Source organism: Macrotis lagotis, chromosome 3 (assembly GCF_037893015.1).
Source record: "Macrotis lagotis isolate mMagLag1 chromosome 3, bilby.v1.9.chrom.fasta, whole genome shotgun sequence".
Classification (NCBI taxonomy): Eukaryota; Metazoa; Chordata; class Mammalia; order Peramelemorphia; family Peramelidae; genus Macrotis; species Macrotis lagotis.
The window spans coordinates 170,741,461-170,763,845 of record NC_133660.1 but is presented as its reverse complement, the minus strand read 5'-3'; the positions used below and the strand labels follow the sequence as shown (position 1 = coordinate 170,763,845).

The 22,385-nt window shown below is 33.5% G+C and overlaps 1 protein-coding gene across 3 annotated transcripts in view; it reads right to left on the bottom strand.

Annotated features, from left to right (window-relative positions):
• Positions 1-22,385, bottom strand: part of YIPF7 (Yip1 domain family member 7) — a 32,950-nt gene that overhangs the window by 9,678 nt on the left and 887 nt on the right. Inside the window, exons 2-4 of one of the 3 annotated variants that reach the window (XM_074229516.1) lie at positions 21,808-21,924; positions 12,065-12,226; positions 3,437-3,584 (exon numbers count right to left, since the gene is read on the bottom strand). In XM_074229516.1, coding sequence (XP_074085617.1) covers positions 3,437-3,584; positions 12,065-12,226; positions 21,808-21,923 — 426 coding nt within the window. In that variant the 5' untranslated portion in view covers position 21,924. Of the gene's footprint in view, positions 1-3,436; positions 3,585-9,561; positions 12,227-21,807; positions 21,925-22,385 lie in introns of those variants that run through there. The other 2 variants (XR_012477030.1, XM_074229517.1) reach the window with 2 other exon arrangements.

Here is a 22,385-nt window from a genome sequence, read left to right as displayed (position 1 = left end):
GAATAAGGACATCAAATAGTTATCAACTATTCTTCCTTTTCTGAACACTATTGTTGAACCTCTTAACTAATGTCACCTGAGATCCATATCATTATTTCTTGGAGCACAAAAAGATACTCCCTCCACAGATGATGACAACTTCTTCCTTTTCAGGAAGAGTTTCATTTCTATAATATAATACTAAATAGTCATGGGGTCTTCTCCTTCCCTTCCTATTCAATGACTCTCTGCAGAGGACAATTCTCCTCAGCTTTTTAATATCATTTTTTTCTTTATTTTCTCTTCTTACAAGGACATTTCATTCTCCCTGATAATTTGGATGACAAATGATCTTACAGACCTTTCATTTTTCCCCCAGCTTGTACTCTGAACATATACTAGGGATGTGCAGCAGAAACTTTTCAAGATCCACAGTAAAAATTTTCATGACTCTCATAATTGCTTTAAACCCATCTTTTTAACACCAACATTTTTGTGGTGAAGTTTCAATGATTGCAAATATAACAGTCTCTAAAGAATTAAAGTTATATTCGGTAGACATGAATATAGTAGTTCAATATAAAGAACTGTACAAGTAGTTTACTGGATGACTTAAAGGTCAAGTGATATATATGATCAGAGGAAAAAAAAGTGGCAGGGTTATATAGTTAGAGAAATGGATGGTCTGTGTTCTCCACTAGTATCCATACAATGTAAAGAGGAGAGGATAGAATTCTTGGTAGACTGGAAACAGATTATGAACTAACATGAACAATAGTCACATACATTGAGAAAACACACAAAAATGGTTAGATTATCTATCAAAGTACAGAAATAACAACCTAATACTAATGAGTCAAATTTAAGATCATCTAATTTAATACTCAGTAAGAAAAGATTCAGAAAAAGAGACTTGATCAAGTAATATTTCATAGAATATTTGAATTGAAAAAAACCTTAGAACATTTAATCTCATTCTAATTTGCATATGGTGAAACAGGATCCCAGGGTTATAGTCTCCTGTCTCTTATTAATTAACTAATATTTTCACCATTCTACTTCCTTATTTAAAAGCAAAGAACTTTTAACTATCATAAAGTATTATTATAAATTCAAAATATATTTTAATGGAATTAATTCTGCCCTTGAAAAAGGAAGATTATATTTTCAACAGAAAAGCCAACAATAGCAATATTACAAATGACTTGGGGGGAAAAAGATTAGTTAATATATTAAATTGATTGTTTCTGACTATTTGATTAATTGACATAGCCTTCCTTAGCAGCTTAATCTAAAATTATCAAATTACTGTGACAAAGACAGAAGAAGGGAGGTCAGCAGCTAAATTAAAACTCTACTTGATATAGTATTTGATTTACAGAGAATTTACATATGTTTCTGTAGAAAGGAAAAAATAAGATGGTATCACTAAATGCTATTAGTTCAAATGGATATAATGTAGGTTTTACTAAAACAAATTGCTATGCAACTGATACATAACACTAGGCTGACTAATCTTATTAAATGAGCATTTTTTTACATATCATGAGTTAGATAAACATTAGCAAAATAGATCTTTCAGTTAGGAATTTCAGTTTTTATCTAAAATAAATTTGCTAATTCTTTTTTATATACTTTTTTTTTTTAGATTTTTGCAAGGCAAATGGGGTTAAGTGGCTTGCCCAATGCCACACAGCCAGGTAATATATTAAGTATCTGAGGTCAAATTTGAACTCAGGTACTCCTGACTCCAGGGCCAGTGTTCTATCCACTGTGCCACCTAGCCACTCCCAAATTTGCTAATTCTCAATGAGAATTTTTTCTTGGTTTCTAAATTTCTCTTACCATTTGTGTGCCCTTTATTTCTCTTTCTACATTAATGGAGCTGTTTCTTTCAGATTCAAAATTTTTGTATCTTCAGATTTAAGCCAAATATAGTGAAAAACTACACACTGGGAAGAAACTTGCTAGCAATTTAACCTTCAGCAAGTAATGTGGACCTCAGGTTGTGGACCTTAGGTTGCTCATATGAAAATTAAGGACTTCAGTACAGAATCTTAAGGGTTATAAAGGATCTCTTAGGCCATTTATTTCAATCAATATCTAAAAAAGGAATGCCCTCTGATCCAAAAAGTGCACTAATTTTTGCTCAGACTTCCAAAGAGGACATATGTCCTATCTTCAGAGGCAGCAGATTCCAATTTTGGTTAGTTCTCATTATTATGAAGTTTGTCTTTATCTCAAGCCCAACAATGTTCTTTAAATTTTCCCCTCATTTTTCTTGTTTCTCCCCTCTAGAAGGTAGAAGCCTAAGTCTTCTCCAGTTCCTTCAATCAATTTATACCATGAACATGAAGCCTCTCACTATCCTTCTTTGGTTCTTCTTTGATATCTTTCAGTTTAACCATGTCCTTCCTAAAATGTGTTATTCAGAACCAAGCACATAACTTCAGTCTTAAGCTAATCAAGATAAAATATATTGGTACTCCCACATCTCTACCATAACTCATTTAAGGCAGCCTAGAATAGTCTCTTGGCTGTTATCACAAAGTTGACTCATTTTGAGCTTGAATAAACTAAAAACCCCACAGAACTTTTTTTTAAATGAACTTAATTGTGAACAATATTCTTTTTTTTGACTTGATGTTTAAATATATATATGTATATATATATATATATATATATCACCATAGAGTTTGGTCAATACTGAATACTGATACTGAATCACAAATTCAGATTTAATTATCCTTTTATTTACAGATACTATTTTTCTCACCTCATTTTTCCAGGCTTTGTTTCTTTATCTTTTTTTTAACCTGATGCATTTTTCAAAAGAAGAAACTCTTAATCTCAGTCTCATAAATGAATAAAAACATTTATAGATTGTGACTTTCTTCATCTTCCATTTGATGAGTCTCAATACAACAACTAATAGATACAAGGATACAAAAGAAAATCTCACTATATCCAGCACAAAAAAGCAAAATAAAATTCTAGTCAAGTTATTTCTTTAAAAAGATTTAAAATAACCAGAAAAGAATTCCCTGTGAATGAAGAATTAAAATAACCAGGAAAGGAGTTTCCTATAATTAGATCATGTGAAATCCCCCCAAAAATAAATCTGTGATTCAAGCCTTATATTTTAATCTAAATATAAGGCACCCTCTTTTCTACCTATACTCTTCCTTTTTTGTAATAAGGAAATTTACTAAAAGACATTGATTATAACTCCTCTTAATATAGTTGTGACACTTTGTACTATTACAAAGACATTTAATTAATGATTTATCTATGTGCTATACCCATGAAGATAGTTTTGCATGATTAAATCCTGTGCTGTCAATAAATGAAAACTTAAGTGAATACTCTTCACCATAAGAAGTGAATACTCCTTCCTATTTTTTTTAACCCTTCTTAAACTGAAGTGTTAAAATCGTCTGATTGCAGCATACATTACCAGAAGCAGGTTTGCTCCCAGAGCAATGCAGAAGAGTATCGGGCCTGTGAGGTCAGTTTCATTCATAATGCTGCCATCTGCTGGCTTCAAAGGATTTAACACAGTCAGTGTTTTTTGCCAAATGTGATCAAAATTTATTCCAAGTTCTGCAGAGGAAAAAAATTAAAGTGATTTTTTTCCTTTTACTTGAAGTAAAGAGAAGTCATTGACAACCCATTTAAACAAAATCAGGCTCTTGTCATATCCAGATCATGACCTATGACAAATGCACAGTGAACCAAGGTTCACCTGAAGCTATTTTGCAGGCTCTTGCAGTGCATTCAAGCTTACATTCTACTTGCAAATTGAGAAATACTTATTATCTTCCCTCAAATAAAAATCTTAAGTTAGTCAACCAAAAAGCCTCTAGTACTGCTTATTTTAATGTTTTCTTTTCACAGATTAAATTGCTAGTACTTCCAAAATCTTGTCTGCAACATTGAATGATTTTTTTAATTAGAAGCATTTGCCAAACCAAAGGTGACAACCCAAAGAGACTGTAAGGTTTTTTGTTTATTTTTAATTTTCCTCTTCCTGATGATAAGCATAGTTCTCATGCTGCCTGAAAAATAAACAAAAAGCAACAATAGGGGCCCTCCCACCAAATCAAAGCAATTATGGCTTGTGTCACTGATTTTTATAAGGTCAATGCACATCCATGGTTGAATCTGTGCAGATGAAATTCCAGAGACAAATAGATTTCCCCTTTGGACTTCCTGGCCAAGGGAAAGCAGTAGTTCTTAGTGCCAGAATTAGTACAGTTTAGTGACTGTGAGTTTATTTTGCTATGCTTTTTTTCCATTTTTTCCAGAACTTTTCCAATGTTCTTTTTTAATATGAGTAGATTATACTCCCTTATGGAATCTGCTACTACATGGTATTGCATCTATATTAAAAAATAAAAATAGTACAACTGAAAATAGAATAGATATGCCCTATGTAAGACACTTTTTCTCCAATCACATAAAATTAAATTTTAAGAGGAACTGAGGAAACTATAAGGTCAGAAAACTTCAAGAAAGAAAAGGAATGTTAACTCCTAACTCCAGCTCTTAGAAAGTAGCCAGTCACTCAGCTGCCAGTAAAATTAGAATAATGAAGAAGCAAGTTTAATAAAAATTATTTCATGAATATAGTGAATCCTACTTGTGAGGCACAGAGGGATTGATCTCAAAAATTATTTTTAAAGTAAATCGATAGATAATTAAATTTAAAGTATTATCTATAATGACTGAATTTGGGGGTAGAAGGGAGTATGCTTGCCATTGACAGCACAACCCTCAATGTAACACATACTGGAATCTTCCTTTCTTAGTTATTTTCCCTCTGCTAATTTAAGAGAATGACAGCTATCTGGGGGAGTATATGATGAAAGAAAAAGAAAAGACAATCGAAGAAGTAGTTCGAAATTGGAGCCTGGCAAAAATCAAAGGAGATAAAAAAGGAGAGCCAGAGAGAGGAAAATGATGAGAACAGTAAGACAAGAACACCACTGAATGGTTTGTCCCTCTGTAAAGATGTGGTGCTGCTATAAGACAGAGAACCTCAGGAGACCTAGCAAACTGTCAAACAAAAGAGTCTGCAACTCCAAGCCCTATTCCCCTTGCTCAGCTCAGAGAGAGCAGCATTTCCAATCTGGCTGAGACAACTGCTGCAGTATCTTCCTCTCCTCTGATCCCTATGGCTCCTCCTACTTATCCTGCATCATATGCTAATGGTTGGTTTGCTCTGCCTTTGACATAATGCAAGAGTAATGCACTTTGACTTTAGCATGTTTGAGTCTCAGTTTTGTCACATAATGTATGAATGATCATGGATAAGTCACATAAGCTCCTTGGGCTTCAGTTTCCTCCTCTCTATAATGGGGATAAAAAAATCTTTACATATGAGCTTCAGAGAACTGTTGTGAGAAAAGCATTGGACAATGGACATAAGACTGAATATGAAATCAGAGGACCTGGTTTAAAACATAGTTCTACTACCTTCTATCAGCATGGTAAGGGAGCACAACAAGCAAACCATAATGATCCTAAAGACAGAGATTCTGGGTTCAGATCCCACCTCTCACTCTTACTGCCTATATTTGCCTTGGGAAAATAAATTAATCTTCACAGGCCTCAATTTCCTCCTCATCTGAAAAATAAGAAGTTTGTACCGGATCATTTCTGAAGTTCCTATCAGTTCTCAATCAATTAGTTTCAGTTTTCCCAACTGTAGAAAGAGAGAGTAGGACAAGATTATCTCTAAAGTTTTTTTTTACCCAGTTCTAAACTGTGATCCTATGATACAATGTTTCTTCCATTGACGTGAAAAACTCCACAGAAGAGAATTAATGCAATGAAGGTGAAGAGAAAGTAGCTACTTGGAGATAAGGCTAGACTAGAGGTTGGAAGGTCTGGCTTCTAATACTGATTTAGACACTCTTGCTGTTCTGTCATTTTCAGTTATTTCCTACTCTTCACAACCCCATTTGGGGTTTTCTTGGCAAAGATACTTGAATAGTTTACCATTTCCTTCTCCAGCTCATTTTATAGAAGAGGAAACTGAGGCAAAACAGGGTTACATGACTCGCACAGGGGTCATCCAACTAGTAAGTGTCTAAGGCCAGATTAAGAAGATGGACCTTCCTGACTCTAGGCCTTGCACCTATCTACTGTCATCACCTAGTTATCCATTTTAGAAACTTAGTAGCAGCTATTTGACCCTGAGCAAACCATTTAAACTCTCTCAGGCTGTTTTCTCATTTGTAAAACAACCTCAAAAGGAATTTTATGAAGCTCAAATATGATTATCTTTATAAAGTATTTTGCAAATAGATATATACACACACATATATAAAACTATAAAAATGTTAGCTTTCTTATATAATATATATAGCCTATATAAAATCATAAAAATGATAGCTATTTATTATCATTATTATTATCATTATTATTGTCTCCTTACCAACTTGTGGCAAACAAGAGAGGAAGTCAGGATATGGAGGGGAGAAGACCTCTTTTTTTAAGGCATTTTTGTATTGAATGTAATTCATTAAGTGAGTTCTATTTTGGTGTCTGTTTTTTTATATCATTTTCATCTGTGATATACTTTGAACTTATATATGTACTGCTTCCATATGGAAAGTTATTGACTATATAATAGGGGAAATCAGCAATAGATTTCAGAAGGTTTCATAAGAAATATAAGTCAAAAGAAATGAAAAAAATCCTGAAAGCGTATCCAAGTCCTTTGTGCCATGGGAACCTCCGATAACAGTCCTGTCCCTGGCAATAAATTATTTCAGGAAAAGTCACTCTCTCCATGACTTTGCAAGGCTATGATCAGCATTTGGAAGTTTGGGAAGGAACAGAAACCTACTTTTAATTCTGCCATAGTCCTTCATACCCATAAATTCCTAAAATCTAAATCCTACACACAGAATATACAATGGCCTTTTAATGGTCAGCATGGATGAGAGTTGAATAATATTGCTAGAGCAGTGACAAAATCTCTCTCTCTCTCTCTCTCTGAGAATTGATTGGTGACATTAGAAAACCTTAATGAGATTGGGAGGGTTTTCCTCCTATCTGTGTAAGGACTTGTGTCATTGTGCACTAAAGAGATATTAATTTTATTGATAAAGTAAATTTTAAAATATTTTCATCTTAAAATAATGTAATTGAATCAATTATTTGTTCACCTGATGAATATTTACATATTTCTTAATGCATAAACACTGTAGTAAATAGAAATAATCTATCACACTTATATCAGCATGCACTATCATTCAATTTTTATTTCAGGAATTAATAGGCTTTATAGTTTAATTCTACCTGAGGAATTTATCATTTTTAAACTTGGCAGTTTTGTTGTAAATTGACTTTTATTAATCATATGTTTTTATTGCTTAATTTGATAAATTCACTTTGTTTTACTCCAAAGCACTGAGGATTGGACTTTCTGGGCAGTGAGTGCTATATATGAATACTTATTAAAAGAATGAAGTGAATGTAATGACCACCTCTTCTCTCTCTCTCTCTCTCTCTCTCTCTTTCTCCTCTCTCTCATCTCTCTCTCCTCTCTCTTCTCTGTATACATATGTATGTATGTATGTATATATATATATATATATATATATATATATATAATTGTACTTTAAATAGCATAGATTAAATGTGCCACTTGCTAAATGACACAATTAATTTCTGCACACCTTTTGGTTTTGTCCATTAAAGCAATGAACTAACAAAAGACTTAGAAACTCTTTTATAAGAACAGGGGTTTCCATTTTTTTTTTTTTGCTGAAGTAAGCTTGATTTTTACTTCCAAATTTATTGCCAAATATGCAAAGGAGATGATAGTAGTAAGTATTTATTAATTATAGGGTCCCTAACACAATATCTTATTATGTAAAATAAAAGTAGAGGAGGAAATTGCCATGAAATGTGAATTCAAAATTTATTACTTTGCTGTCATCTAGTGGTAGTAAAGTATATGATATATGTGCTATAAAAATGAATTAATAACTTTATTTTCTATGCAAATTGTGGCCCTGGCCTTTCAATTGTAAACACTGGTCTTTGTTAAAAATATAAAATATTAAGTTCTACTATATTTTCTAGTAAGACAGGTGAGAATTGATTATTATCTCAAGATTCATTTGTTAGCATTGATGTTGCATTATCAATAACAAAAAGTTATCCCTTTCCAAAATAATTGAGTGTTTTATATCCATAAACCTTTTCCAGAATAAACAAGCATATTTCTCAAATAAAGTGGTTTAAGAGACAAGTATGTCCATTTTACAATCTTATATTTTTAAATACCACAATGACTTTTCCTCAAGAAAAAGAAGGGTAAAAAGCCATTTATCATCTTATTGTGCTTTTTTTTTCAACTCTGTAAGACAAAATGAGTCTCTACCCTTCATAATTTCATAATTTCACTCTGGAGGAGAAAGTGAGGTTGGTGACTCAGTATAGCACCCCCTTACTCAAATCCAATTTGTGGGTTTATGGCATCATCAACCTGGAGGAAGCACAATATAGTAGGTAGTATTAAAATAGTGAAAATTTCAGATGAATTGATTTTGAGCAAGTATCATCTAGGATGATTTGATGGATGTGGGATGGTGTGGATGAATGGACCATAATTCCCTCTTAGCTAGCAGGATCAGAAAAGAAATATAATAATTTCTCTTTCACATTAAAGTGATTTGTTTGTTCAAAATGGGTTATGACTTTGAGAGACCTGGTTAAGAAAGTAGTAAAAGAAATTAAGTCAGGGTACAATGATGATTATTATGATATTGGAGATTAGATGGTATTGCTGGATCAAAGAGCATACACAGTTTTATAACCCTTTGGACATAGTTCCAAACTGCTTTCCAGAATGGTTGGATCAGTTCACAACTCCACAAACAACAGTTCATTAGTGACCCAGGTTTTCCACATCCTCTAAAACACAATGATCATATTAGTCAATCTGATAGAGGTGAGGTGGCATCTCAAAACTATTTTAATTTGCATTTTTAGTGATTAATAGTGATTTAGATCATTTTTATGACTACAGAGAGTTTTAATTTCATCTGAAAACTGCCTATTCATATCCTTTGATCAATTATCTATCTGGTAATAATTTGTATTCTTATAAAATTGTCTCAGTTCTCTATATATTTTAGAAATGAGACCTTTATCAAAAACACTAACTGCAGAAATTGTTTCTCAGGTTTCTGTTTCCTTCTAATCTTGTTTGCATTGGGTTTTCTTGTCTAAAACTTTTAAAAATTAATTTAATCAGAATTATCCTTTTTGAATTTTATAATGTTCTCTAACTCTTGCTTGGTCATACATTCTTCTAAAGAATCTTTTTTTTTTACATTTTTTTTTGCAAGGCAATGGGATTAAGTGGCTTGCCCAAGGCCACACAGCTAGGTAATTATTAAGTGTCTGAGGCCGGATTTGAACTCAGGTACTCTTGACTCCAGGGCCGGTGCTCTATCCACTGTGCCACCTAGCTGCCCCTCTTCTAAAGAATCTTGACAAGTCTAAAAGGTTGGGTTTAATCTACTGTAATAATATTTAGTAAAATAAATGTTGTCTTACATGTAAGTTTAAAAAAATCAGCTTCACAAATATGAGATAGAGGAAGTAGCACTTCATCCAAACAAGGAATTCATCTGAAAGAGAATCTGGGAGTTGTAATCTGCAAGCTCATCATATGTGATACAGGAGTAATAATAATAATAATGATAGCCAACATTTTTATAGTGCCTATGATGTGCTAGGCATTGTGCTAAGCTCTTTATAAATATTCTCATTTTATCCTCAATCCCAAGAGATAAACACTATTATTATTTTCATTTTACAATTTAGGAGACTAAAACAAAGATTAAGTAAGTGATATCCAAGGTTACCCAGCTGGTAAGTGCCTGAAGCTGAGTTTGAACTTAGGTCTTCCTGCCTTTAGCCTAGGACTTAATCAACTGTACCACCCATCTACCAAATATTTTTAAAGAGTAAATTAAGAGCCCTACTAAGATTCCTTGAATGTAAAAACAGAAATCAATACTGTTCTAAGCATGGTAGGCTAACGATAGGAAATATTTCTTATGATTACTCTAACTAAAGTGAAGGAGGCTGCCCTAAGGTTTTCAAATAACGGAGATGACATTTGCTGTAGATATTGAAGAACAGGTATGGGTTGGACTAGATAGCCTCAGAGAGCCTTACCAGTTCAATCAGTAATGTTTTCAAGATATTCATCTCAAAAGGTTTGCAATGGGTAAAAATATAATTTTGAGTATGGAAATCTTACAGATAAGGGAAAAGGGAGATAGGTGATGAGTACAGGGGCAGAGATAGGGGAAGTAGATATAGAATATATTGCTGTTTGAAACTGAGCCTAGAATTTTAATCACTGTTTCTCTCTCCTGTCATAATAGAATAAGCTATCTGCCACAAACCTACAACTACAATACCACTCACTGTTACTCATTCACCTCCCCCCCAACTCTATAATTTGAAAATAAGCTTTGAAGGAATCTTAAGGTAAAGATATGCTTCTTGTTTCTTAAGGGTCAAGCAAAGATGGATTAACCCATGAAATTTCTTCATTAAAAACTAGATAAGGGGTGGCTAGGTGGCATAGTGGATAAAGCACCAGCCTTGGAGTCAGGAGTACTTGGGTTCAAATCCGGTCTCAGACACTTAATGATGACCTAGCTGTGTGGCCTTGGGCAAGCCACTTAACCCCATTTGCCTTGCAAAAACCTAAAAACCAGATAAACTAAACTTGAGGAGAAAAGAGAGGTTATGACCACAATGAAGCAAACTGTTTTCTGTATCACCTTTTTTTGGAAAAAATGTTTTTTTTCCTATTCTTGACAACATGGGAACAGTATAATTCTGTGAATTGAATTGTAATTAGACTAGTAGCATCCCTCCTATATCCACAGGTTTGGTGTTTTGCATATATTTTTGGTGCTGACATGATGTTTGGGTTCTGCCTTCCCCACTAGGGAAAAGTTCAAGGAAACCATGAAAACTTAGACTGTCTCCTGATTTTGCTATAACATTTTCTAAGAATGAACTTCCCTTAACACCAAAAATCTTAGGGTTCTCCCCTATCAGCTGTTGAGTTCCCCTGTCCACCAGGGGATTCATTCAGCTCAGGAGAGAGAAAAAGAAACATGGGTACAACTCAGGTAGGGGTACTAGAAGGACAACTAGTAGAGCCATCTATTGTAAGTATCAAACAGTTCTTACAACAGAAAACCACAAAATTAGCATACAGGACAAAAACAATGATGTAACTCTATTTTTGGGCAGGATGCAACCTAGCAGGATGTAACCCAGGTCAAGAAGTCTGGGAACAGGGCTATCAACAAGTAAGGCCATGAATGACACAGTTGCGTTATCAAATCAGTTCTGTGGAAAGCCTTCAGACTTGAGGGTCAACAAAGCTTAGGACATTTAGTCATAACTGACCTCTAACCCAGACTCCTCAAGTAGCTCTCAACAATCAACTATGAAGCTGACAAAAAAGTCCACATTAGAGTTCTTGAGGGGGAAGGTAGGAAGGTATCTCCAGGACAGAATGAAAACACACATTTACCCTCATAGAGAGCATTTGTGCTTCAACTAGGTTATTGGACTAAAATCTCTCATAGTCTGTATCATTCTAGTTAAAAAAATATATTGTTTTGAAATATTAGCTAGGAGACCTTTTCAACTTCAAAATGTTGCATTTTGTATGTACATGTTCCAAAACTTAACAGAGAGTAGTTACTTAAAAATGTCAGCTGACTGATGTATTCAATTCAAAAGAGAGTCTAACAGTAGAAAGAAGAGAGTTAATTAATAACAGGTTGGGTTTTTTTTTATTTGAATAAACAATTATTACTTAGAATCATCGTCTGAACATGTGCTGCTTACATTTCCCATGAAGGCATTTATTTGGTTGCTACTAATTTCAATAAAATTTGTTGGCCCTTCTCCACAGAGAAATCACATATAAAGTTCAACATACAGCAGGCACTTATTAAATGCTAATTATTTTCATTTTTGTCTAAAATGCAAATATTAATAATATTTGCTTAACTTATCTTCTAGCAAAGGTGCCTCTTCATCAAAACTGCCTGCATAAGTTGGCTGTGAATAATAATCTGAATTATATGTTGGCTGAAAAAGTTGTCCACTGTAACCTGAAGATGCCATCATCTCTTGAGGAACAAAAGCTGTAGGATGGAGCTGCTCTGCCGAATGCTGTCTGGAATGGAAAATATTGCCATTAAACCATCTGTGAGATTAGTACAGTGATACTTTTCTTTGCCAGTTTCACCTAATTTTTCTAGATGTTATTTGATTCTTCCAGGTACCTAATTACACAAGTATCAAGTTTAAAATTTACCTTCAATTTGGAATGTGCTAGCTTTTAGAGTAAGACTACGAGTTTATAAGAGTTAAGATATTGATGATGATAGGTCTAACAAATAGCAGCACTGCTCCTACCAATAAACATAGAAATAGGAGCTAAATCTGTGATTTAGTATGATTTAGTCCAGTTTGGAAAAAAAAACAACTCCCTCTAGTCATGCAGGTTATTACTTCCTCTGCAATTTATAGGCTTAGAGCATTGCCTAGAGTGCAATTTATAGGCTTAGAGCATTGCCTAGAGCAACAAAAGGCTCAGTGACTTGCCCAAGAGCATCCAAACAACATGAATCAGAGGCTCAATCTGAACCCAGGTCTTCTTGACTCCAAAGTCAGTCACTATATTTCAATGTCTAGTAAAAAAAAATCAAAACATAATTTCTTTTTGTTTTTTGCAAGGCAATGGGGTTAAGTGACTTGCCCAAGGCCACATAACTAGGTAATTATTAAGTGTCTGACTCCAGGGCTGGTGCTCTATCCACCTAGCCACCCCCAAAACATAATTTCAAAATTATTCTGCTCACTTCAGAAAGAACCCACTGCAACACAGTCCACAAAGCAGTCTTTTCAGCCACAGTCACAAAGATGGCAATGACTGTTCAGAGACACTTTGGAATAGCAAGGCTAGAAAGATGTCATAGCACGTTTTCTTTTTTTAATTAAATTAAATTAATTTCCCCCCTGGCTATACACAAAAAAATAAGCTTCAACATTCACTTCCAAAACTTTGAGTTCAAATTCTCTCCCTTCCCACTCCTCTCCAACTCATTGACAAAGCAAGTAATTTGATATAGGTTAAAATTGGGTAGTCATGAAAAACATCAATACTATAGTAATGTTGTAAAAGTAAACACAACCCCAAAGAGAAACCTCAAGAAAAATAAAATGAAAAAAGCAAAGTATGCTTCAATATGTATTCAGACACCATCAACTCTGTCTTTGGGATGAATAGTATTCTTCATCAAAAGTCCTACAGACCATTGTGAAGAAAAGGGCAACTGATCATTCTGCAATATTGCTATTGTTTTTGTATATGAGAGACATTTTCCCATTGCTTCTGCTCATGTAAGTTTTTTACTGAGAGTATCCTGTTCATCATCACCTAGAATGGAAGAGCATCTCATCTAAATCATATACCAAAATTTGTTCAGCCATTCCCCAACTGATGGGCATCCCCTCAATCTCTAGTTCCTTGCCACCAGAAAAGAACTACTATAAATATCCTAATACATATAGTAGGTTCTTTTCTTCCCATATTTCATCTCTTCTGGAATATAGACCTAGTGATGTCATGACTAGGCCACAAGGTAGGCATAGGTTTTACAACCCTTTGGGCATAGTTTCAAATTGCTCTAATGCTGAATCATTTCACAACTTCTCCAACAATGCATCAATGTCTCAGTTTCCCTACAACCCTTCTAATATTTGCCATTTTCTCCTTCTATTAGCCAATCCAATAGATATATCTCAGAATTGTTCCAATCTGCATTTATCCCATTGATCTCAAGATAGGACATTTTAAAAAATGATTTAAATAGATTGCATTGATAACCACATTTGAAAATTATTCATATCTCTTGATCATTCATCAATTGGGGAAAGGATCTTATTTTTTTATTAATTTAACTCAGTTCTCTATGTTTGAGAAATGATATCTTTAACAGAGAAATATGTTTCAATATTTTTCCCATGCTTATTATTACTAACTGTATTTCCCTCCCATTATTTTATTCTCTTATTATTTGTTTCTCTTTCCTTTTACTCTATCCCTCCCCAAAAGTAACCCCTCCAACAATCTCCCCTCCCTTCTATCACATACTCCCTCCCTCCTGCTCCCCCTCTCCCCACCCCCTTTCTCCTATCCCTTTCCTCTCCTACTTTTCTCTAGGGTAAAATAGATTTCTATACCTAATTGAGTCTGTTATTTCCCTCTGAGTCAATTCCAATGAGAATAAAGTTTGCTGACTCCCCCCACATCTTTCCCGTCTTACATTTCACTGCAAAAGCTATTTATCATCCATTAACTCCATTTTTAAAAATATATTATATCTTCAAAATTCAACTCCCACTTTGTGTCTTTGCTATATTTGCTTCTTCTAACTGCCCTAATAAATGAAAAACTTCATATGAGTTATCAGTATCATCTTCCTATATAGAAATATAAGCAGTTCAACATCATTAAGTCCCTTAATATTTTCCTTTCCTGTTTACTTTTTTTTATGCTTCACTTGAGTCTTGTATTTGAAAAGCACATTTTCTGTTCAGCTCTGGTCTTTTCAACAGGAAAGTTTGAATGTCCTCTATTTCATTAAATATCCACCTTTTCCTCTGAAAGTGTATGTTCAATTTTGCTGGGTAATTCATTCCAGAATATCATATTCCAAGCCCGATGATATCCCTTAATGTAGAAGTTGCTAATCTTGTCTTATTCTGACTGTGGCTCCATGATATTTGAATTGTTTCTTTATGACTGCTTGCAATATTTTTTTCCTTGACTTGGGTAGATTTGGTTATAATGTTCCTGACAGTTTTCATTTTGGAATTTCAGTGATCAGTGGATTCTTTCAATTTCTATTGTACCCTCTGCTTCTAGAATATCAGGGCAATCTCTTAATAATTTCTTGAAAAAAATGGCATCTATATTCTATTTTTCATCATGGTTTTTCAGATGTTAAATTATCTCTCCTGGACATGTTTTCCAAGTCAGTTGCTTTTCCAGTGAGATATCTCACATTTTCTTCTAGGATTTCATTCTTCTGGTTTTTATTATTTCTTGATTTCTCACAAAGTCAACAGCTTCCCCTTAGCCTCATTCTATATTTTAAGGAAATATTTTCTTTAGAGAGCATTCTTCTCTTCCTTGGCCTTGTGGACTGTTTTTTCCATTTGACCAAAACTGGTTTTTAAGATGTTATTTTCTTTAGTATTTTTTGGTATCTCCTCCACCAAGCTGCTGATTTGGAGTTCATGATTTCCTATATCACTCTCATTTCTCTTCCCAATTTTTCCTCTGCCTCCTTTACTTGATTTTCAAAATATGTTTTGAGTTCTTCCATAGCCTGAGACTAATTCAAATTATTCTTGGAGGCTTTAGATACAGAAGCTTTGATTTTGTCATATTCTGAGTGTATATCTTGATCCTCCATAGGATCAAAGTAATTATCTATTATGATGGATTTTTTTCTTCTGTTGTTTACTCCTTTGCCCATCCAATGACTTAATTTTAACTTTTTGTTAGGGTAGGATTCTGTTTCCAGGGGGAAGACACTGAACTTTGGAGAGTTTGTGCAGCTGTTTTCAGAGATATCTCCATGGATCTGCAAGTTTTCAATTCTCCAAGAAAGACTCTGACCTGTGCTCTGGTCTGTGGGTGACCACAGTGAGCAGGGTCCTTGTTTCACTTAGTAAGCTCTGGGTCCTACTTTTTCCCCTGAGACTGAGGTCCCAGAATGCAACCCAAATCTCTGAGTACTGGCAAAGCCATAAAGTCCTGTTCTCAGGGTTAGTAAAGATACCTCTATGATCTCCCCCAAACCCCTTATTGTCTGGGGCTCCTGCTAAGTGGCTCCAGAGGCCTGTTCCTGGTCCCCTGGGACTGGGTGTGCTTCTGAGGCCTCTCTCTCAACCTGATGTGGCAGAGTTTTCCTGCTGACCTTTCAAGTTTTCCTTGACATTCCCTGGGCTGAGAGGTCTGAAAATCATCACTACTGCCACTGACCCAGGTGCCTCACAGTCTGCTCCTGGATGGCTGGAGCCAGTTCCCTCTGGTGAGTCCTTTCTAATCCCGGTGGAAAGACCCTTCCCTCAGACTTTTCAAATTATCCTGAACTGAAAAATTGTTTCAACTCAGTCTTTTTGTGGGTTCTGCCACTCTAGAATTTGGTTAGATTCGTTACTTAAAGGTATTTGAAGGGGTGTGGGAGAGTGCTCATGTGAGTCCTTGTCTTTACTCTGCCATATTGGCTCTGCCCCCATAGCATGTTTTCAAAGAAGTTTCCATTAGTAGCATGGAGATTCACTTTGCCCAAATAAGATCTGTTCTATTCTCATCCATGTCTATGTGAAGAGTGGAAATGAATAACCAACAATCTTATAAAAAAAATTGGGGGAGGAGTCAAAAATTAGCAGAGATGGAATTGGGGAGGAAAAAGGAAGAGGATCAAGAGGGAAATTTAGATATGTTTAGTAAACTGCTTTTGTTGGGGGAGAAGTAGTCTTTTTTTTATTTTGAAGAGAGGGTCAGGGTTAGAAAAGGATATAAAGTATTTTACAAATAATCACATATAATCAAACAAAATCTTTAGCTTAGCTATAGCTTTTTAAAATGTTTTATTTATTTATTTAAGGCAAAGGGGTTAAGTAACTTGCCCAAGGTCACACAGCTAGGATTAGCTTTAGCTTTTGACCCTTACAGTGTTATTCTTTTCAGTGTCCAGTAAAGTGCCTTGTATCTGGTACTGTCTCAGTAAATGCATGTTAAATAAAGGAGGCTTGAGATGAAATTTCCCTTAGCTGTTTTATAATGCCTACTAGAGCAAAATTCTGTTACTGAAAAAATGAGAAAGTTTATTTATTCAGTCAAACATCAAATAAGAGTGGCATATTTTACTTCTTTACAGCCCCCCATAGTACTGCAGGTGCTATCCTTCTCGTAATAGGATATTCATATATATCTGACAATTGGTTGAATGGAAGTATTTAGCACAGTGCTTGCAACAAAGCAAGCACCTTAGGAATGCTTTTTTTCCCCTCTCTGAACATATACTAAGTGAATCTCCCTGTGCTAGAAGCTGGGAGGGGAAGCTTTACCAAGGAAAAAGAAAGCATAATTCATGGTCCATAATCTCAATGAGTTGCAGGAAAAGTGTCTGCAGACTTAAGCATTTTGTATTGCTAATATTTGGACAACTTATTTATGATCAAAAATGTCTTAGTCTTTGATTGCTCTCGTTTCATAAGTTAGAAAGTAGTTAAGTCATTTGCTAAAAGCCACATAACAAATCTGAAAAATAATTTTTTCTGTAACTAATATGTTAAACCAATAGTTTTTTACCATCTTGCTACTTCAATAACTTCTATTTATAGTTTAGTTTCCTGAGTTCATTATCATAACTAATATTGTTAATCAGTATTAGAAAATTCTCTGAGTTTATTTCTTTCATTCAGAAGTTTTTTATTAAAAATGAAAATTCTAGGGGTGGCTAGGTGGCACAGTGGATAGAGCACCGGCCCTGGAGTCAGGAGTACCTGGGTTCAAATCCGGCCTCAGACACTTAATAATTACCTAGCTGTGTGGCCTTGGGCAAGCTGCTTAACCCCATTTGCCTTGCAAAAAACTAAAAAAAATGAAAATTCTTAAGGAATGGTCAGAACAAAGGTTGAAAAGGAAGGCAAATAATGATAAAGCCAAGGAAATAAAGACAGGGAGAAGAGTTCCTCCACCAGCTTTTGGAGCATTTCAGTTCTACTAAAGTCTAGAAATTCTAGAGGCAAATATCCCTGGAAGATAAAAGATACAAGGATAATGGAAAAAATCTCTAATGTCTGGAACTAATCAAGACTTCACTCTGGAGTTTACTACATGACTGTCAGTGGCTTCTAAAAGTGTAAAGAAAAATTTATGGGCAACCCATTCATTTTTATTTTACTAACCTATAATATAATATGATATAATAAAAATAAAATATAAATTTCCTGAATGTATTATGAAATACATAAATGCATATATATATACACATATATATATATATGATTTTTTCTTAGGTCAAGCAGGGTATTTCTTATTGCTAAAAAGAAACAGTTTACTCTGGTCTTAAACAAAGTTTCTCCTATTTTAGTATATAACAAGAATTCTAACAAGGTGGCAGAATTGAGAGGTCATGAAAGAAAAAAAAATAACCTGGTCCCAAATAAAATAATAGGAAAGGACAAGGGCAAAACCAAAATGCATCAAAATAAGCTCTGATAGAAAGAATACCAGGAAGTAAAAATGCAGTTGGAGGGAGAAAAAAAACCTTCAAAAACAACAAATAAATATTATGGATTTAATGGTCCAAGAAACAAAGATCTAGCACATGATACATCAAATTAGATTATAAAGCTTTTTAAAAAATTAATGAGGCTTAGGTATCAGTAAAGAAGCATTTGGTATTTGTAATGAGTTCTCTCACAAGAAAAAATAAAAAATGAAAAGAAATTGCTTTAAAAAACATATCAGTATAGAGAAAGTATAAGAAAAAGAAAAGAACTGAATCAATGGAAATAAAATTCTCTGACTAGAAGTCAAGTTTTCAGAAAAAAGCAGAACATACCACAAAACATGATCAAAGGACAATAATTAGCAAAAGGCTTAAAAATGTTGCAAAATGATAAAACCAGAAGAAAAGAATCAGATGATCTGAGTGATAAGATTATCTGGAAAATTCAAAGAAAGAAGTATCCTGGGGATCATTTTTCAGTTAACCACTCAAGAAAATTTTCCAGAAGTACTCTATCAAGAGATAGACTAAAAATTGCTACACTTCACCAGACACCTCCAGGGAAAAATGTCAAATTCAATTCACCCACAGAGATTGGCATTATACTCCAAAGTTTCATTGATAGAGAGAAATTTATAAGTGACTTATAGGAAAAGTATCATTTATCAAAATATTTCATTTGGAATTTAAAAGGATTCCTTACAAGAAAACAAAGAAAAGAAAAAAGAAAAAACTTTGCTTGTAGAAAGAAAAGGAAAATTTGACTTAACAGTTTAAGAATAATATTTAAATATTAAATAATATATTTTGATTCCATCAACATTTCTAAAAATTTTTAAAGAAAATAAACACAGCTGGATCATATAATTTCTGCACCTTTCTTTCAATTGTGTGACTATAAAGATCTTATCTAATATAGATTCTCATTTATGAAAGTTTAGCTGTTTCCTTTTCATCCCTTCATAAAGAATATCTTTGGTCTGTATGCCTTTTCAGGATTTTGTAGAGATTAATAATACTTGTTTTTTCATATATATATATATATATATATATATATATATATAAATATATATATATATACACACACACACACACACACACACACACACACACACATATATATATATATATATATGATATCTTCCTTCTTTTCAATATTTTAAGAACTGACTCCCAATGGCTTCAAATTATGGCATTTCCCTCCCAAATTTCCTTTCTATGTATCTGAAAGATATTTTCTTTTAGTGTCATTTCTACTTCCTTGTATTGATGATATTAGATTTATAAAAAGAGTTTTTATAGAATTCTTTAGCGGTGTTTTCCTTTTTCTTTTCATTCCTTATTCTCTGTCCAGTTTCATATTTAAATACTGTCAAAATAATCTCATTTGTATGAATTTCTGATCAAGATTTTTGTAAATTTGCTTTCTCCTCTCCTGATTCTTGATTTTTAATGTGTTGATGCCACTTACAATCCTCTACTACACTCTTACATTAGATTTTTCAAGATGGTGTTCATTCTAAACAAATGCTGACCTTGAATGACCTATTTCTCTTTTGTTCTTGGCAAAAAAGGTCTTGCATTTGCTAACTGAAGTTGTTTCTAGTTTCTTCTTTAAATAAGTCAAACTATAGTTGCCTCTGTAGCATCTCATATCTTATCATTTGCATTTTTGCAAGGAATGTTGTTCTGTGTTCTAAGTTTGGGATCTGCCTCCACAAAAGCAACCAATTCTGAAATGACTTCCATACCAATCAATAAGCAACCAAGTTTTATAAATTAAAAGATAAACAATTTTATTTGGGGGATTTTTTTGGTCATTTTCAAGTCCCATACACTCTTCTTGATGACAGCATCCTATGATATATGTCATATTACAGTATAGTCTACAAAACACTGACTTTTCTTATTAGTTCTAAATCTTGTTTCTATGATATTTTTCATCATTTTTGCCATTTCTACTTTTATTTAGAGTTCATAAAGCATGAAAGATTATGTAGATTTAAATAGGAGGATCATTTCAATTTCTTTGTACCTATTTATTCTCTGGAACAGATATTGGCATGCTATTTCTAATTAACCCCATATTTGTCTTTTTTTTGCAATTATTAAAATGAACAAAAAGCAGAGGTTCTGTGAGGCTTAAATGAGAAATGTTGTAAAATGCTCTGTAAACTTTAGAGGCCCAAAAATGTCAGTTTGTTGCACCTAATTTTTCATTTAATTAAAGTCAGTTTTAAGTTATAGTATACTAAATGTATCTTGTATTTCTGAAGTAGTTTTGGAAAAATGCCTTTCTGGGATGGGGAAAGGGGGAAAATAAAGCAAAACAAAACCTCCTTCTTTCAATATGCCTAATACCCAACTGTCTAATTCTCCAATGTTCAGTTCTCAAATAAAATCATATAAAGAGAAGAGAGTCAGATACATTTAAACTGTGTGTACCTAGAGACTTTATAGGATGTTTAAGAAGAGTCACTAAAAAATTGTTATTGGAAATAATTTCTTTATTCTCCTGATAAACTAATAAAGTAATTTTCAAAGTATGGCCTTTGGACCCTGGGAGGTCCCCTACCAAAGGGTCAAAACTTTTATATTATTAATATAGTATTAAAATACTCCTTCCTTGTCCAACTACATATATTTGTGAAGTTAAACTTTCTTCATGCTTTGACCAAAATAATACATCACACTAATTGAATACAGGAGGATGAGAATCCAGCTGTCTTCCATTAAGTCATACATAAAAAATTTTTTTTGCAAAATTATATAAAATAGTGTTAGCTTTCTCATTATTTTTGTTGGAAAAGTTATTTTTTTTCATAAAAATACACGATCCTAACACCTAATAAGTATGTTATTATATCAATTAAAATTTTAAGTTTTATCATTTTTAAAATTCAAATATAGCAAATATTAATAGATCTAACTCATAGAAACATTAGACCCTGAGATCAAAGAGTATATTTATTAGGGACCCTTTTTTTGTAAAGTGGAGAAATACTGTTTCTTCTTGAAAATGCTCCCTTAGATAAATCAGAACTAGCAGGAAAAAAAGAGAATCCAAGGATCTGTGTTTGTATTCTGACTATGCTATTTCTGTATATGACCTTGGACAAGTCATTCTGGGTTTCTTGTTTCATTACCTTTAAAATTAGATCCTTAACGTTTTCTATTTCATAGAACCCTTTGGAAATCTGCTAACTTATCAGAAAAAAATATTTTAATTGCACATAATAGGATAAAAAGGATTACAAGGGAAATCAATTATATTAATATATAATTATTAATTTTTTAAAAAGCTAATGGACCTTAGGTTAAGAGCCCCCAGTTTAGAAGATTGCTCAAGTCTCTGCCTGTTGTTTTAATCAAAGTTAGATGCTTTTATAATATCAAAATGTGAAAAGGAAATGCATTGATGCATATGTAATATACTTACTTACTAAGTCCATATGGATTTCCATAAGCATCAGCCTTGTCAAAACCTTGCTCTTGATTATCAATAGTATAATTAGACTGGTAAAAGTCTGAGTCAAATTCTCCCATTGCTGACATTCTGAAAGGAAAAAAAGGATTTTACTAGTAATGAAAACAAAGAATGAGGAAAACTTGATCTTGGTTTTTGGGAGGGGAAGAATTTTAGGTGACACAATTGGTTAACTAACTGATGAGTAATTGGAAAAAATAAGAAAAATTTTGGAAGAATTATTAGAAATGCACATTTTAATGTAAAATGTCAGTCTTATAAAAGAAAGTAAGTATATATTTCAGATTCTCAGTCTCCCTTTCCCCTACTTGTTGACTTTCTTACACATTGTAGCTTCTCAGGGTCATGTTTTTTCCACCCTATCAAATTCTGCTCCCTAGTCACTTGTAGATTTTGTCTCTGAATGTGGAATTTTGTTTTTGTCTCCTGATAAAGAAGTATCAGCAAATTAGCAAGGAGACAGGTTACTTATAACTGTTGCATTCTCTCAGATTCCCTCTGATGTCTATTTCCCCATGTTCTTTTGAAAG